Source organism: Drosophila melanogaster, chromosome 2R, assembly GCF_000001215.4.
Source record: "Drosophila melanogaster chromosome 2R".
NCBI classification, from domain to species: Eukaryota; Metazoa; Arthropoda; class Insecta; order Diptera; family Drosophilidae; genus Drosophila; species Drosophila melanogaster.
In genome coordinates, this window is record NT_033778.4 from 11,867,722 (window position 1) to 11,885,714 (window position 17,993).

The 17,993-nt window shown below is 45.8% G+C and overlaps 1 protein-coding gene across 1 annotated transcript; it reads right to left on the minus strand.

Annotated features, from left to right (window-relative positions):
• Positions 1-154: 154 nt before the first annotated feature.
• Positions 155-17,864, minus strand: CG13185 (uncharacterized protein). Its single transcript, NM_001103809.3, has 13 exons — positions 17,609-17,864; positions 17,332-17,552; positions 16,307-17,273; positions 16,072-16,235; positions 10,836-16,014; positions 10,614-10,773; positions 8,743-10,559; positions 2,288-8,677; positions 2,098-2,224; positions 1,565-2,036; positions 1,397-1,502; positions 655-1,338; positions 155-599 (listed from the first exon to the last, which is right to left on the minus strand). The coding sequence occupies exons 1-13, from the start codon at positions 17,723-17,725 to the stop codon at positions 423-425; spliced, it is 16,581 nt and encodes a 5,526-aa protein (NP_001097279.2). The 5' UTR covers positions 17,726-17,864; the 3' UTR covers positions 155-422.
• Positions 17,865-17,993: the final 129 nt, after the last annotated feature.

Consider the following 17,993-nt stretch of genomic DNA (forward strand, 5'->3'; position numbering starts at 1 on the left):
CTTGGCTAAGTTCAATTTATTAATTCTACCTATCATTTACCCAACATACTTCAGGTGTAATACTTACCTTCATGTTATATACTCGTAGTTTGCTATCCGAAACTTTTTTTACAGCTTTTCACAACAATGATTGAAGATCAAGGCCCAGTGCGATAACGATATAAGCACCTTAGAATCGTTTAATGTTTATATAATCTAACTTTATACTGTTTACAAAAGTTTAATTGTAAAAAATAAAAAAAGTAACAATTTCAAGTAAATTATAAAAGCATTAGTGAACAATCGTACACTCGGTCACATTTTCAGTTTGTACAAGTTAATATTTACATGTGAAATATAACTAAGTGGGCTAAATATTCAAGCCTGTATTAATATTAATAAGTAAAAGTCACTTCTTTTTATCTCAAGAGTAAATGCAATGATTACTCGCTGTTAACCAACTCGAACCATTGTCTCATGGCTTCGCTGAGCACCAGCGGCAGCTGGTTAAGGTCCCGGACTATCACATAGTACGGAAAAGGAAAACTGTCCAGGTAGGAATTAATGTTCACTGATCCATCTGCGTTCACCGCCACATGTTGTATGTCCAGAATTGAGTTCTAAAGGTAGCCAAGGATTAGTTAAACTCATTGAATGTTCTTGAAAACCCATTACCTTATTGTCTGGATTATCGATAATGATGTATACCAGGAAGATGCGCTGCAGACGCGCCAACTTAATGGCGTTCTTTACGTTCTGTGCACCTTCGCTGAATATATTACGTCCATCGCTGAGAATGAGCAAAAGGTTTTCAAACAGACCATTATCGCCCCCCGTGCCACTCTCTTCTGCATTTGCCGTGCGTATAAAGTTCAGCAGCCCGGCGATCTTTGTCTTGTCCTGAGCGAAGTTCAGAGCATTTACCAAGCGGGGACCGTCAAACTGCTCCGTGTGATTTAGTATGATCTGCGGCGCCTCCCCAAAAGATACAATGCTAAGACGACCACTCTCTAGAAGGGTTAGCGCCTGCGACACAAGCGAGATTGCCTCCAGAGTCAGCGTCTTGGAGTTGTTGTGGTGCATCGACTTGGAGTCATCAATGGCAATGGTGATCTTATAGTCACGCTGCGCAGGCTTGGTTCGTCGCAACCAGATCTTGTCCTTGCGGAACTGCGAGGCGATGTATGGAATAATTTTTTTCATATTAATACGTCTTCCAGTGCGGTAGTCGCCCTTTAACCGTGTGCACTTCGTGGGCTCCAGAATAAGACGCAACTGTTCGCAAAGCTCACGGGCATTCTGGGTCATTCTATTGGAGATGCCCTGCCATGTTTCGTAATCCTCGTGCTCCGGCTGTGCCTGTAAGTAACAAATAAGTAACAGGTACGGCTAATTTATTATGAAAGGTGCAACTTACTACTCTGAATGTGGTCAACTGCTTTTGGTACTGTTGCCTAAGCTCAATTTGTTCGGCTGAGCTCAGATCCTCCGCGTGTGAGCTCTTATCCAGAAGGATTTCGGAACTGTTGAATAAAAAAAAAACTATTAAAATAAAAAAGCGGTAAACAATGGATATATTACTCACTTGCTATGCGCAGTAGTCTCCGAGCTACGAGGAACCGTCATAGTCAGCACCACCTCCCCTTCTATCTCCATTCCTTCAGGGGTCTCCAACTGCTCCTTAGACTTTTCTGTTTTAGAGGGTTTGTCGGACTTTTGCTCCGTCTTCTCAGCCCCCAGTTGCTCGAGTTCAGCATCATCTTCCGGATCAACGGCTGGCTCTTCGGCCTCCATTAACTCGTCAACATTTTCCGCCTCTATTTCCTCTTCGTTTGGTGGCTCATCCTCCTGATGCTGGATCTTCTTTGATTGTTCTTCGGTAGCATTGTCCAACGTGGTTTTGTCGCTGTTTTTCGGCTCTTTTACATGCTGGTACTCCTCAGCCTCCGTCTGGTCCATGGGTTCCGGTTTCTCCTGCTCGGCATCGTCGGATTCCTTTGAGTCCTTCAGTTGATCAATTGTCTTTAGCTGTTTCAATTTGTTCTGCTCCGCCTCACCTGCAAATGTTTATTGAGAAATTTATAGAATAGGCTTTAATATTTGAAAGGTCTATTTTACCTAGGGATCGCTCCTCATTGGTTCTTCCCTGCTTGCGCTTCTCCTGAGTTTGCCTTTCGTTTTTACGATCCTCCTGTGACACAGTTTCCTGAGTTTCCGCTACGCCTTGATGGCCGCCATCGTCGGCCTGCGATATTGGATAAATTAATATGATATAAATATATAATGTACAATGAAAACTAAAACTAACGTCGTTCTCGGCCTGGCCGACTCCATCCTTCTCTTCACCAGTCTCTTGTTCATCAAGCTTCTGGTCTTGCTTAATGTCCGGGTCCTGTGGCTGCTGCACCTGATCGGCCGAGCTGCTCTGATCAGTCTCCGGCATGGACTGAACGTTTTCCTCCTTGCTGGCTTTGTCTTTGGACTGTGAGTGCTCCTCCGGTTTCTCCTCGCGCTTCTCCTCCTTCTCTTCCTTGGAATCCTCAGGACTATCTTCGGGCTTTGAATCATCTTCGTCCTCTAGCTCACCGCGTTTCTGTGTTTCGGCCTCATCTTTTTCATCTTCTGGTGTTGCCTCTTCGCCCTCGCCGTGATCTTCTTCAGCTGGTTTTGCTTCTGTACCCGCCTCGTCCTCTTCAGAGTCGCTGCCGTCGCTTTGGGGATCGCCTTCCTCGTTTGCATCATGCTCGTCATCTCCGTCTGCCTCGGGTTCCTCAGCAGGTTGCATGTTTTCTTTCATGGCATCAATGTCAAAGGGATTTTCATCTGTGGGCTGCTCATCCTGGTCATCGTGTCCCTCGTCAACATTATTCATATCCCCCAAATCCATTTCCTCTGGTTCCGGTGGCTCCTCCAGCTCATTGTGCATTGCATTTGTTTGCTCCTCATCCATTTCCGGATCCTTCATATCGTCAATGTCCTTGGCCTGCTCCTTGCGTTTGTCCTCTCCGCTGGGTTCATTGGTTGCATCCAAGCCGTCCTTTTCGTGCTCATCTTTGCCATCTTCTTTCGCCGCATCGTTCTTTGTATCCAAATCGTTGTGCGCATCTTTTTCATCCTTGCTGCCTTTGCCCTGATCCTCCTCGTTCATATCAGGTTCTTGTTCCTCCTCCGGCTTTTCTTCCTCGTCATCGCCCCAAATTTGGTCATCCAACTTTTCGGCACCTTCCTCCGTTTCGCCCATCTCCTTGTTTAGATCCTCCTCTTCTTCGGACTCACCGCTGTCATCCTCCTCGGGTTTCTCCACATCCTGCATCTTGGCATCAAAATCGTCGCTCATCTCAATGCCTTTCTCTTCCTTGCAGTCTGGCTCCTGTTTATCACCCTCGTCTTTCCGATCTTCTGGGCGCTTTGCATCATCAAGTTGATCCTCTGATTCAATCTTATCAGAGGCGTCGTTCTCACCGGTTCCATCCTCTAGGCCGAAGCCCTCACCGTTCTTGGATTCCTGCTTTGACTGTCCCTCCTCATCTTGCATGAGATCCGGAGGCACACAGAAGCCCTTACTACCGATCTCCACGAAAACGGTCAGCACTATGGATAACATCTTGGCGGAAACTTTATGCGTGGCGAGCTGTTGGAGAAGCAAATAATCCGCGAGTAATTGGTACTGCTCCAAAACAGGCAGAAGACCTATCGCTCGTCTTACGCATAGTAGCTTATCCTTGCCTTCGAAATGGGAGTGCTTTAGTACCAGGAGTACGTTGGAAAGCTTACCGAGCACACGTGGCAGGCTTAACTGTTGCCAATCCGAGGTCAGTTCCCCAGTGAGGCACTTCTTGAGATGTTGTTCCTGCAGCGCCTCCTTGGACTCTTCATCCTGTTCTTTTGCCTCTCCATTTTGATTAACTTCATCAGTCTTAACGTGATGCTTATAAATCTTTTGCATGGACATAAGTACACTGTGGGCTATGTTGGCCAACTCTGTGTCCGCGTTGGCCAAGTCGATGGCCTCTGGAGCTATTTCAGTATGGTTCTTCAATTGCACGCTATCCAAAAGCTCAACAATTGGTTGCGCTAATGGCAAATAATCGTTTTGTCCTGTCCTGAGTAGTTCTAAGGTCTTCTTTATATTCTCTTGAATTTCCGCATAGCTCTTCTGGTAAGTCACACACTTTTCGCTAGATAGATACTCCAGATTTGCGTTGTTCAGCTCATTTAGCAATTCTTGACTGCTGTTTAGGATCTGTATACATAGACTATGGAGTTCACTTTGGGCTAAGGAAATTTTCCGTACCAGCAAGCGGTTTTCGGATTCTTCAATGAATGAGCTTGGAGCGCAACTTAACAGCAGTTTCCACTGTTTCAGAACGTAGTGAATCTGGCGAAGATGTTGCTTTATTTCCATAGCTATATCTGCACTCTTCACGAAGTTGAGAGTCGACGGATTTATATCGGCCTGTGGAATAATTTCTGCCAACTTACGCAAGCTGTCCAGTGAATTTCTCAGCTCATGAAGCTCTTTGGTGGATCCAGACAAGTGTTCCCGCTGCTGTTGCACCAATAGGAACAAGTCCACAGCAAAGCCCTTGATGCGTTCGATATTGGGAGGTCCGAGTTCCGACAACGGAGTCAGCATAATGTTTTGCAGGAGCTTTAACTTGAACACACTCTTCATATAGTACAAGTCCAGGTGCTCATCCAGCTGCTGGGCAGTGGGGTGGAGTCTCGGCAACATGGATCGAATGGAATAGGGTGGAAGTTGGAAGTCCTCAAACTCGTTGCGCAAAGAGAGCTCCAGAAGGCCAGTCTTATAGTTGGCACCCAGTCGATGTAGCATCTTGAAGAGGTCCGTGAGAGCCTTGCGTTTTTGCTGAAGGATCTGCTTGGCCTCCTGCTTCTGTTGAGGTCTCTCCTTCGAACGATCAACGTTCAGGGAACGTAAATGCTCACATCGCTCTAACTGACTGGCCAGCAAGTCATCCAGCTCCGTGATCAGCTCGCCGTAGGGAACCTGTCCCAACGTTTCCTTGACAACATGTCGTGCAGTTCGGAAGTGCTTGTCCAAGCGTTGGAGCAGTGTGTTATCCGACAGAAACTCCTCCTGGATGGCAAACTTCTCCAGTAGCTTCTCACTGGCCACGAATTGTTGACGCTCGGTGTGCAGATACTTTATTTTATTGTAATTTCTCAAGCCCTTGCCCTTGTCGGTACCAAAGGTGTAGTCTTTGGCAGTGGAATCCTTGGGTTGAAATACCTCACTAATCTTCTCCTGAATCGAGAGTCGGTATTCCTTTAGGAACTTGTTCAGGTTGCGGTGTACACTAGCCACACTGTTGCGCATGCTAAAGTAGCTTAAGTCCTTGCTATAGCTCTGTATTTTCACAAACTCCTTTAGCTTCTTTTCGATGGGTGAACGACGTAATTTCGCAGAGTCTGCTATCTCGCCAGCAAACTGGGAGAAATAAAGCTGAAGATTATGTAATGCTGCAATTAGGGGAGGCAGTCCATTAATTTTTCCGGCTCTCTCGACATTGTGCAAGTACAATTCAAATCCTTGAAGAAGCTGCAGCCGAATATGGAAATCACCGTAGCAGGAGGCCTCCACAAACTGTCTTAAAATGCGCACCACCTGGGCAAGTTCCAAACGTTGGGACTCTCCCAAATCCTGAGCATCCAACAAATGATCCTGTGCAAAGCGTTGCTCGGCAAGTTTAATGTCGGTATACGAATGATCTAGTTGCTTCTGGTGTATGAATTGTTGCAGCAGGTTGTAGATGAAGAACCAGTACCGATAGGCCTGTAACTCAACTTGAGCGGCCGTTTGCCCTAGGCAATTGCGCCAGTGTTGCAGCTCCAATCTTGTCCAGCGTTGGACAAATTCGGCCACCTCGATTTCCTCCGACACCAGATTGTTATTCCTGTGGGCCACTTCATTCCAGAGTGCCAACTTCTGTCTAAGCAGCTGGAAGCCCGTATTGAAACGAACCACAGGCGCATGAGCCGGCAGTCGACGGATGCGAGAGATGACCAGCTTGATGTCCGCAAGACCTGCGTGCTCAGGATACTGTTCCAGTTGTTCCAGCACACGCTTCTCTATCCGCTCCATGACATCCAGGCAACTTTGAATTTCACTAATATTTGAGTCTTTGTAAAAGTCGTAAGGCGAACTGGATACTCCTTCCTCCAGTTCGATATCCCTCAGCTGTTTCTGCTGCAGAGCCAGTCCAAAAGCCAATCCATTGCATGCCCTTTCCTCTAGACTCGATCCTAGGGCTGTCTTATAGTGACCATGTAGGTTTGCAAACACCTGGAAGCGTGCTTGATAAGGCGCGAGCAAATGGAGCTCTAATTCCTTCGATGACTTGGGTTGCTCTTTATAGTAAACCTGAGTATGGCGAGTCATCACGTCTATAAAATTGCGTGCCAGGAAGGCATAATCCTCCTCAACTACAATCTGAGATTGTTTGTCCTTCGCACTGGCCTTTTTGTCTAGTTTTAGGACCTGCTCCAAAGTTGGTTGAGACACGAACTCGGCAAAGTCCTCGTCCAGGTTCGTAGGGAAGTTGTGCTCGATTTCTTGCATCTCAATTAGCTCTTCACTATCCACTCCTCCCTTGGTCTTCGTCACATACAAACTTTCTGCTTCCGCTTTCAGTTGACAGCGACGGTGTTCCTCCTGCTGCCAGGTCTGGTTGCAGATACTTAACGCATCATCGTAGGCCGCAAAGGTAGTTTCGTCTATTACTCTTCCCAGCGCGATGTAATTGCTCAGCTCGCTCAACTTGGCTTTCAGCAAACGGAAGTACTCATATTCACTATGAGGAAGTTCGGCCAATAAGCCGTAAAGCCTGCTATTCCTAATAACCAGCGGATGCTGGGATGGGAATTGAACAATATCACCGATTGTTTGCTGCATCTGCTCTGCCTGCGAAACGCTGCCAGCCTGTTGCACTCTGGTGAAGATCACTTTAAGGGACTCCAATCCAAAACGCAATTGGTTCACAGAGCACTTAATGGGCTCCACAAAGTCTTGGTAGTATGCAGAGTACCTGGAAAGGGTGTGATGAACGAATCTCTGAGCATTCGCTAGCCACAGGTCCAGTTTTCCCAGCACCTCAATGCTGCTCTTCAGCTGGGCACTTGTGGCGACATGAAGTCCTTGAAAGTTTTCCCACTCCGAGTGAATAAGCTGAAACAGCTTATAAAGCGACTCACAATCGCCATTCGAGTGCAGGAAGTGAGTAATATCCTGGACCAGAGACGCATATAGGCACTTTTCCGAACGCAAAGCCAACTTTTGCGAAAGCTGTTGTTGCCGCTGGAGAGCCGTCCTTAATCTAAGCTCCAGTTCACTGTAAATTTCCTCTCCAAAGTGACGATATTTCATCGCAATTTTCATGAAATCATAGGCGGTTGTCAAAGTGCTAAGGCAATCGATATCCTCCGCTATATATTCGTTTTTAAGGCGATTCTTTTCCACGGGATCGATCAACGGGGTGTTCGTGAGCAAACACAACTCAATGGCTCCCACCAGGGCATTAGTTAGCGAAACTTCAAAATCTTTTGTCATAGAGGCATTATTGTTTTCTTCTTTCTCCAATTTTTCAATCATTTTCTCGAGTTCTTTAGCACAGTTTTCAAAGCCTTGGTTAGCTTTCTGTTCCTTCTCACTTAGTTTCCTCACATATTCCAGCTCTTTTAGTAGTTGCCTTGCATTTTCCTTGGCCTGCAAGAGATTATTGACTTCTCCACTATATCTGGAAGTTAATAGCTGAGAATTCTCCCAGATCAGGTGTCGTGTTTGCTGCAAAGCGGATCGCCATTCTAGCAACTCGCTTAGGGGAACCGATCGCAGCTGGCCGTTGGGTTGACATATCAGCGATAAAATGACGCCTGATAAAGCAGGGCCTCGATAACAGAATTGGCTTGATATATCCGTGCTACCTTCTTCTGAAGGACCTTGAACACAATCCAGACGGGTGGACAGATTTTCCAATTGGTAGCATTGAACGGAATTTCGATACTGCCTTTGATAAGAACGCAGTCCTTTGTAGCCACCGCCAATCTTTTCCAGCAGCACTGCGAACTCGTCGTAATTCTGCAGCTCATTTACTTCGTTCTTGAGTTCAATCCAAGCATTAGTGATTTCGGTACGGTTAGCACTCTCAAGCGTCTTCAGGCAATGCCAAAGATTGCTGTTTAAGGTAAGCAACTGATCTGCATACAGGGGGTTCACTTGCTCATCGAAGTCGTCACGAAGAGTTCCAGTCAAGAGGCGTTCCATGAATAGTTCTCTCAATGCAGCAATTAATAGTTTTGGCGTATTAGTTGGTATGCCATCTGGATGAATATAAGATTCACTTTCTTCAGTTTCCGCTTCCAAGAGGGTCTTGATGCTGTTTAAGTCTAATTCCAAGTCCATTTCAATCTCTGCACTGTTTTCTTGAGCTTCCTTCAACGTTGTTTGCAGTTTTTGCAGGTGCGACTGTAATGTCTCATTCCGCAGAGAACCACTTATTTCAAAAGCCTTGGGTTGAAAACCATTGGTGTGCTTACGCAGAAAAGATCGCCACTTGTTCGCGTCATCTGTTTGAAGAAGAAGCCATCTTTTGAGCCAGGAGGATAACTCCAAGTTGCCATAGCTGGGCACCACTGACAATAATTTTTCCAAGTCATCTAATTCTATATGGCGTTGAATCTATGTTTAAGAGAAATATTAAATCATAGGAAAAATATGTAAATTGTCTGTAAAATTAAACTTACCTGTTGATCCTGGTAATACGGCTGAAACTGGGTGAATTGCTTGGAATAAATCTTGCAAGTTACGTTTAGAGGTCGTCTCGTCTCCTCGATGTATTTTTTGATTTTTAGAGTACGGTCTTGAATGGTAAGCATCCGTGCACAGCCGCTTTTTGCTGTCAATTCAATTAAAGGAACAAGGAGGTGCTTTTCAAGCCACTGGAAATGGAGAACCAATTTATGCATCAGCGGCACATGTAGCTCATTGTTGTACAGAAGCTTCTGCTGTGCAGTGGCCAAAATTCGATTGAACCAATGGAATCGTGTAACTAAGTGTGCATACTGAGGAAGATCCAAATCAGCCGTCTCTAAATCCTCCAGCAAACTAGTATGAAGAACTTCGAGGAAGCTCGAAAAATTAGCTAGTAAATGATTGGCGTATTTTTCAGTCACTTGTTTCTTACAGAGGGCCTGCGAATACTGCAGTGCATTCATTTGCTGCACTGTAGTAACTGAGCTAACGGGTATGATATCGACCACAAGGCGCGCCAAAAGCAATGCACTCAGATTTAAAGGATTTAGTTCAGAATTCGATTCAGCTGTTGAGTAATCACGAAGTCTCGGAATGAGTTTTCGATTCCAAGGTAGATTGGCCAAAGTTCCTGTATCGGTGTTACTCCTTTTCTGCAAGCAATTGTAAAGATTCTGCGAAAGTTCTTGGAAAGCAGTGTCTTTCGATAGCCAAGGTTGAAGGTAGAGATGTCTTAATTCCAAGTCTCCAATGGCCGACGACTCGTAGAGCATATAAAGGAAATGACGAATGAGCTTCTGGGGATTTCGCTGATCCAATTTAAGTTTCTCCATTTCATGGAAGAGAGAAGCCAACAGCTTTTGGGGAATTTTTCCTTCTGTATATCCATCCAGCAACACTTTTAACGCGACAGCCTGGCGTTTAATTAATGTCAACGAATTGAGGTTTCCAGAATTAAGTATTACATCGCTAAGGAAATCCTCCTGGATAACAGCAACTTCCTCAAATACTTCCGTTTGGGCCAGCACCACCTCACGCAGTTTATTCTGGTAATAAGACAATCCATATCCCATTAGGTCCGTGTTGGCTGAGTATACATAAACCTCCATGGCGGCCACATAAATAGCACGTTTAAGCTCATAGCCAATTCTCCTATAGGCAGCGCTTAAAAAGGCAAACTGTGTCAGGTGCGATATGGAGTAGTTATTGAACTCAGTCAGCTGACTTAATCCCTTATGCACTCTCAGTATACAATCTATGGCCTCCATTTCACGCACACCCTGCTCATGAACAAAGGCTCGCAAATCATCTACAGAATAGGTGTCCCTAGATAAAGATAGCTCCACACATCGGTTTCGCATGGCTCGCGATAGTTCGCCATTCTTTGGATCCACGGTTAGGAAAGCACGGAAATTGGTTGATTTGTAAACCACCTCGGCACTGTCCTGTGCACTTATTCCTTTCTCAGCGATTAGTAAGCTACCATTTGGTTCGAATACAGGATTTAGGCGATCCAGAACGGCCGAGGAGCAGAGATTAACATGCTCTAGCAAGATGTATTGGCCGCATTTCAATGAGGTAACAATCTGAGAGTCCACCCATTCGAATGACCCTCCCGTGTTTAGGGAATCGGCCGTTTTTATGTACGTTTGAAGCAGCAAAAGCTGGGACTTGATTTCTGCCAACTGCTGAAGTGCTCTCACTTGGCAGTTCTGTGGCGTGGCCTCCAAAACCTCGATGATCTTACCTAGAGATCCCAGACGTTCACTAAACAGTTTTAGCTCGTCTAACACACTGTGTTGTTGTGCCTCTGAAAACATATGCTGTAGAAGATTGTTTTTAATATTTTAAAGTTTACATTTACCTGTAGTTACTTTGGCAAGCTTATTGTACATGCTCCAATTGTTCCACAACTGTTCCACAAACTCCGACTGTGTGTGGAGGACAAATGCTCGTTGAACGCAAGAAAAAACTAGTGTCTCCACTTTCTTGTAAATTATTTCTAGATGTCTATTTAAGTCGATCTAGTATGGGAAAAATAGGCTAAGCTCCATGGAAATGTTACACACTTATGGTAAAAACTTACCTGCTGGAAGCTACCAGTTACGGAGTCGTCAATGATATCCGTATTACATAGGCGATTTGACAGCACGCAGAGCGCGTCTATCAACTTGGTCTTGCCACTGTCCGTCGATCCGCACAGGAGTAGAGGCTTCTCCATGTGAACAGTCTCGATGATTTGCTTAAGCTGCTGCCTCTGACTGTCCAGCAGCAATGGTGACTGCTCCTGTCGATTTACCAAGTCCAGAACATCCGCTTGCTTGCGACTCAAAACCACATCGTTAAGATATACTTTATCTGCTGTCCAATAGAGAGCGACATCGTTTGAAACCTGATTTAGGTATTCAGCATCGCATAGGAAAACGGTTGAAAAGACATTTCGAATGTATGATTTATCTTGATCGCAACGCATCCTTTGGTAATAGACCAGCTGCATCCTTTCGTAGAGGGTGAGCAGGAAATCCTTGAAAGCGGCTTGGAATGATGACGGTGAAGCTCCCAAAATGTACCCAGTTTGCGGGTTGTGGAGCAGATCACACCAGCGGAGAATATCACGCAAATTGAACTCGTAAGGCCCGCCCTTATAGCCAAACTCCATGGAAGCCACACCCCGATCGAGTTGTTCGGAAAAGCGCACCAAACGGGCACCCAAATCAAATGAATCCGATTTGCATGAACTTTCCTTTCCTGAGTATATCTCAAAAAGATTGCCTTCAGCTTTCTGATCTAACAGTTCCAAAAAATATGCATTCAACTGATCAAAGTACTTGCCGTACTTCTCAGTTACCACATGTAGCAGATCCTCAGTGGAGAGCTTGCGCAGATAAACTTTTGTAAAACGATTAAGGAAGGATTGGGGTAATCCCTTACGGCCGCCGCCTTGCTTTAAAGGATTCTGGCACGCAAAAATGCGAGTCGAGCCAGCTAAATGGAAACTCTTGTTTAGCTCCGGAATGTAGACTTCTCCGCGATGATCCAGCACCGCATTAAGACCCTCCAGCACAGACTGAGGAGCTAAATTCAGTTCGTCAAGCAAAATCCAAGTGTTCTTTGCCTTAAGAGCAGCCAAAAGCGGTCCATCGCGCCACACAAAGCTGCGTATTTGACGCTCCGTAGCGGCTGTATTTGATTCTAGCAAGTTATCCTCAGCAGGTAGGTCGGTTCCAAACAAATCAGCCAAGTCTGTGTGCTCGCAAAGATTAATGCGCACAATTTGGTACCCAATGGCAGATCCTATGCTCTCCACAATGGATGTTTTGCCCACACCAGGTGGTCCCTCCAAGAGCACTGGCTTTTGAAGGGAAAGCGCGGATAACAGACGGAATAAGTTCTGCTTGGTAGTGGGTGCATCGAATAGGAAATCCTCTTTGGCCGACGTCAAGCGCTCCTGATTAACGTCTATGAAAAATGGTCGAATGCCAAACCGACATTCATTTAGCTCGACTTCGGTTCCTCGCTTCTCGCTCAGTTCCTCCAGCGTAAACTTTTCTTGCAGAATAAGACTCGCTTGTTTGATGGCCTGTTTGACTATATTGGATTTAAGCAGCTCCACCTGTTCCTGGGATTCATGGGGAAGCATTTCCAAGGCATCAAGGAAAATTGTTTCCAAGCCGAATATTGCCTGCTCTGCAAAACTAAGCTTTGCATTGCTAACCATGTAATTAGCCCAGGCCAAGATGTCACGTACTGAAAACTTGAACTTGTCGTTGGTATCGCGGATATGGAGCACGACATCCACCAGGTACTCAGCCACTTTATGGGTGTTGATGGCCTGGTTTTCGTGCTCTTTTTGCCGTCGCATGCAGTTGTAGGCAATCTCAATGAGATCCTCCTTGTTGTCGGAGGGCAAGCACCAGACCTCAGTGAATCGATTTCTTAAGGCAGGTGACAACTCCTTTTTACCGAAGTCCCCGCCGGGATTCATGGTGGCAAGGAACTGAAAGCCGGACTTGGCCTGCACTACAAAGTCGGGACTTGCATCCAACTCGGAGATGCCACCCTTCTCAGCGAGCAATACAGTACGTTCTGGTTCTAGTATGCAGTTCAGTCGCTCCAACACAGAATCCTCAGCAAGTGATATCTCATCGGCCATAAAATACGACCCCTCTTGCATAGCGTAAATCAATGGGCCATCTGCCCACTCAAAGAGTTGTGTTGATTCCTTTCCTCGACAAGGACGCAATCCTCCCAGAAAATCTGCTCCTTCTGTATGCATGTGGCAGTTGAGAATGCGCAGCTGGACATCAGCGATGCTAGCAAGAAGTTGGCACACGGTAGTCTTTCCACACCCCGTTGGGCCAACCAATAAAACAGGCTCGTCGAACTCCAAGGCCTTGGCAGTGACCACGGCCATGCGTGTCATATTCCGAGTCCAAACGATGTCGTCGCGCAGTTTAAAGTTTCTTATGGCGTCAAGAATTTTTCTACTTACCATAGAGGAGCTTTCCCTATCGGTTTGAATGTCAAACAGCGTCTGGAGATCAAGTTTTTTGCGGAAGTTGGCGAAAAGAGTCTTCTCAATCAGCTCGTGTTCCTCCTGTGAACGGACTTTTGAGGATAGTACCAGGTAGCCTTCCTCAACGAGATGCTGGTTCCAGTCGTACCTGTTGTCATCATGCAGAGACTTATCCGCGTGCGTGTATCGATTGCCCCACCGGAAAAGATCGCGCAGGGTGAAAACCTGCTTGGAGGTATTTTTGCGATGTTGCTGCAATTGGGTCATGCATTGCACCATCTTGCGGGCATATGTCGGTGGAATAAAGCATCGCTTTTCGAGAATGGTTTCCAACTCTTCGCGTGGTATGTCAGCGAAATGAAGCTCTATAAAACGATTTTTGAAGGCACGAGACAGCGTTTTCCTTCCTCCATAAAGACCTGGAGGATTCTGTGTGGCAAACAACATAAAGTTGGGATGAGCTTTCACCAAAGTCTGCGTCTCTGCAATATACAGCTCCCTGTTGTCATCCAACACTCGATTTAGGGCCTCCAAAATATCTGTAGACGCAAGATTGAGTTCATCCAGTATAATCCAGAAGCCATGGCGCATGGCTTGCACTAGTACTCCCTCCCTAAATGTCAGCTTTCCATCCAAATCCGCTGCGTAGGTTCCAATATACTCTTGAAGATCCGTGTGCTCGTGGTTGTTAATGCGCAGACAGCGATTTCCGCTTCTTCTTGCCACGTAGTCAATCAAACTGGTTTTACCCGCACTGGTGGGTCCCTGAAGCAGAATTGGTAGTTTTCCAATCGAGATGATCCGAGCCAGATCCTTCAGATTCTTCTTTACACTCTCCGTAAGAATATAATGGGTACACGGCTGGGGCTCCAGATTCCCCGGCTGGATCCAGTATCCCTCGAAGTCCAGATAATTCTCTCCCAACTGTGGCAACTGCTTACTCAATATAGCTTTAACATTCGAAAGGAGCGCATTCTGGATAAGGAGAAGCACCACGTGGTGCGAGTTCGGATCCAATTGGGTGAGAAAACTCAAACAGAAACTCTCGTACAAGTTTCGCTCGATAGAGCCGCACAGGTTTCTGGCGCAGATACGCAAACTACGACACAGTGTGCGCAGGGAATACACCGGTCGATTCCCAAGACCATCGTTTAGCTGCAGCTCGGAAAGTTTCCGCAGAGACTTGTATAGCTGAACTATGTTGTGTACGGACTTCCTCTGGATGCCTGTGTTTGCCAAATAATCGCTCACCAACAAACTCAAATCTGCATCCGTTGTAAGTTCATCCACAAAGAATTCCGTGAAACGATTACGTATTCCCACAGGCAAATCCTTCTTGCCAATGTCCGTATTGGGATTCATACAGGCAAAGATGCGGAAATCTGGATGCCGTTTTACAGGAGTGAAATCACCACGTTCTAAGAGAACCACTGAACCCTCCGGCTCTAGGATGGTTGAGAGACATTCAAGCGTCTCCGCTGAGGCCAAATTAATTTCATCCAACAAAACCCAGTCTCCGTTGCTGATGCAGTTGACCAGAGAGCCGGGTATAAATGCAAAGGAGATGTTGATGCTCTTATCCAGTTGCATTTGAAGCTTCTGTAACTTTTCTCTCAGTGTCTGCCAGCGGGGAAGCAACTTATTCGCCTTCAGTTCCGGATTCTTGGCCACCTGTAGGCAAATATTGATCATGGTACGAATGATCACAGCATGACGACCACTGTTGTAGTGTGTGGCGAACAAGCGTAGAAACTGCAAGTTCTTCTCTTGATTGAAGGTTTCGCACAGAAGATACTCAAATTCATTTCGCAGTGGTGCCAGTACGTAGTTGAGTTCCACGGGCTTAAAACCGCCTACCAAATCCGACACATCTGATTGGTTGTTCATATTGACCACCACCAATTTATGTTCCGTCCGCTCGGCAAGGTATTGCACTGAAGATGTCTTGCCCACTCCGGTTTCGCCCACCAAAAGAACTGGCTCAGAATGGGTGACGCACACAGCAATTCGTTCCAAGATGCAGCTGGCGAGCCGAGTGAACGAAAAGGTGGTTCTCTTGTTGCTAACTTTACCAATTGCTCTTCTTGTTTGTTGTGATAATTTTTGACGCTTTAGGTCCTGCTCCGAAATATCTTCATTCTCACTATTATTTAAATCCGATTTGGCCAAAAGGCTCGCTCTTCCAATTTTTATATGCTCCAGTCCAAATTCCACATCTGGCTTGTATTCGTTTGCAAAATGTTCACAACGAGAACGGATGATTCCCAGTTTGGCTCCTATGCTTGTGATTAAGGTAACCTTTTCTTTGCTCTGCGGTAGATATGAACAAAATACGTCTACTGCGTTTTGAAAGACGAAATAGGCACATTCCGAGCTAGTCACTGAAAACTGTGGGTTGGAGCGGTGGCACAGCTTTACCAAATCACGGGTCGACACCAATCTGCCAGAATTGGGGCTCGAGGTAAGAGGCACTTGCTCGAAGGGAAGGGCCACATATTGTTCTGTGTTGTCTGCCTTGTCGCCCGATTCCTGCTGCCTCAAGTTATCCGCGGATGTGTGATTTCCACTGGAGAAGGTGAGGAATACATCCACAATCCTATTGGCCACTGTCGACAGTTTGGGATAGTTGATACTGACCATTTTGCAAAGCTCATTCCGGGACAGAGGAAGTATATTGATGGTGTATAGATATTTGTCCAAAAGTGAATAAAGCGATTTTTGGCTTGAATTGCTGGCTGATTTGTTTGTACTAAGAGATACAAGTAGTCATTAAACACATTCATATAAACGTTTTTAATTTTCTTACCGCACTGTGACAAACAACTGAAACCCGGGCTCTATTTTCACGGAATCACGAAATCCGGGAACACTAAGGCATTGACGCTCTAAAAGGCTACTAAGAATGGTGTAGGTGTCTTGCGTTGCAGCATCCAAGTCCTCCAGCAACAACCAATAACCGTGCATCACGGCCTACAATTATAAATATGTGGTAAAAAAAATAAAAAAAAAAAATACTTATAAAAACGGATTCATTAACCAACCTGTGTCAAAACACCTGGCAACCAAACAAACTCTCCAGGCACATCAGTGCAGCGATATTGGCCTAGTAGCATCTTGCTATCGGTCTGATCTCCAAGCTGAATACGTAAGAATCCACTCTTTTTGGTAGTCTCGCCCAGGTCTAGTAATTCTTCCAGAGGCACCTCCTCCAGCTTGCGCTTGCTTCCTGTTGTCTTTGCCTTCTTTTTCGGTGTCAATAATTGTTCCTCCTCCTCGGCTTTCTTTAAAGCCTTCTCCCTACTTTCAATCTCATTTGGCTTGGGACAAATGCGTCCAGTTTTACGGGCCAGGTACTCAATAAGCGTGGTTTTGCCACAACCCACGGGTCCAGAAAGACATATGGGCTTCGCAGCTGCTACTCCTAGGGCAATGCTCCGCAGATTAACCACTGTTGAATCCACCTTTACAATGCGATCGTAGCATCCATCGGTGCTGGCATAGAACTCTAGATTCTCCTCATTAAATGTGGGCAGTAAAACACCCTCGATGTTTGTCACGGATTTATTGATTCCATGCAAATGCAGGTTCAGTAGTTGGTCGGAAGCATCTGGTGTATAGCTGCAGAGTGTGTTCCTGGCTGTGTTCCATGCCTGCTCCCTTTCCTGATCGAACTCCAGACGTGTTTTAGTCGATATTTTCTCGTTCAAAGAATTTAGCTGAGGAGCACTCATGTTGGTCAGCATAGCCACGATGTAGTTGCAATAAAGCTGTGTCTTTGGGCTGGATGAATTGTGTGTATAGGTTGCTATAAAGCTGGACCAGTCCCACAGCTCGCGAAAATAGGGCGTATCACTTTTCAGCAATTGAAAGCAGCATTTGATGAGCTCCAAATCGTCTAGATTATCAGCGGCGTGATTGCCATTTTTAGACTTTTTACTAGGCAGACTGCCATTACTCTGTTGTTTCTCAAAAGGAGCTGGCTTGTCGTGAAAGTAGCTTTTGGCAAATCTGAAAAATAAGTGTTTAAATGTTTATGGTAAAATATGTTTACTCATAAAAAACCAACCTTTGCGCATCGAGCGAGAAATTCATGAGCTTGGACAGCGCCACGCACTCTAGCTGATACGTATGAAACCTTTGGCTAGCGGAGTCCCATCGGAGCGCCATGGAGAGCAACAGTAGAAGCTGCTCCTCAAAACTCGCGGCAATCGGCACCGTGTAAGCGGGCAGAGGCAGTTGCTCACTGAGCGACCGGAATAGTCGCTCCACATCCTGAGGCACGTATTTCTAAAGCATGAACAAGATTAAGCCTTTTACTCTGCAATCCAACAAAGCTAACTCACCTGCTTCTTGATAAACTTCTGTAAACTTTGCGAAAACACGTTGTCTTCAGATTCGTTCGCAGTAAGCTCCAGCAACCGCTGGGCGCCAAGCCGCAGCTTGCTGACGTTCACCTCCATCTCAACAGGATCCACTCAACTGATTTTTAAGTGATATTTTTATAATATTCAACCTTTTTCAGCTTAAATTGCAGTACTTTATCCCGGAATGAATGGCAAAACACACGCGAATTTAAAACACGTGCAACAAACACAACCAGTGGTACCACCCTGTTCGTTGTCCACCATATGATCGGAACGTAGTGGCAGGGCTCGCTGTTTGTTTACCTTTTTGCCGGCACGCCACGGTAGTCTGGCAGCGCTAAATGCGTGTTTTGCTTGGTGTTTG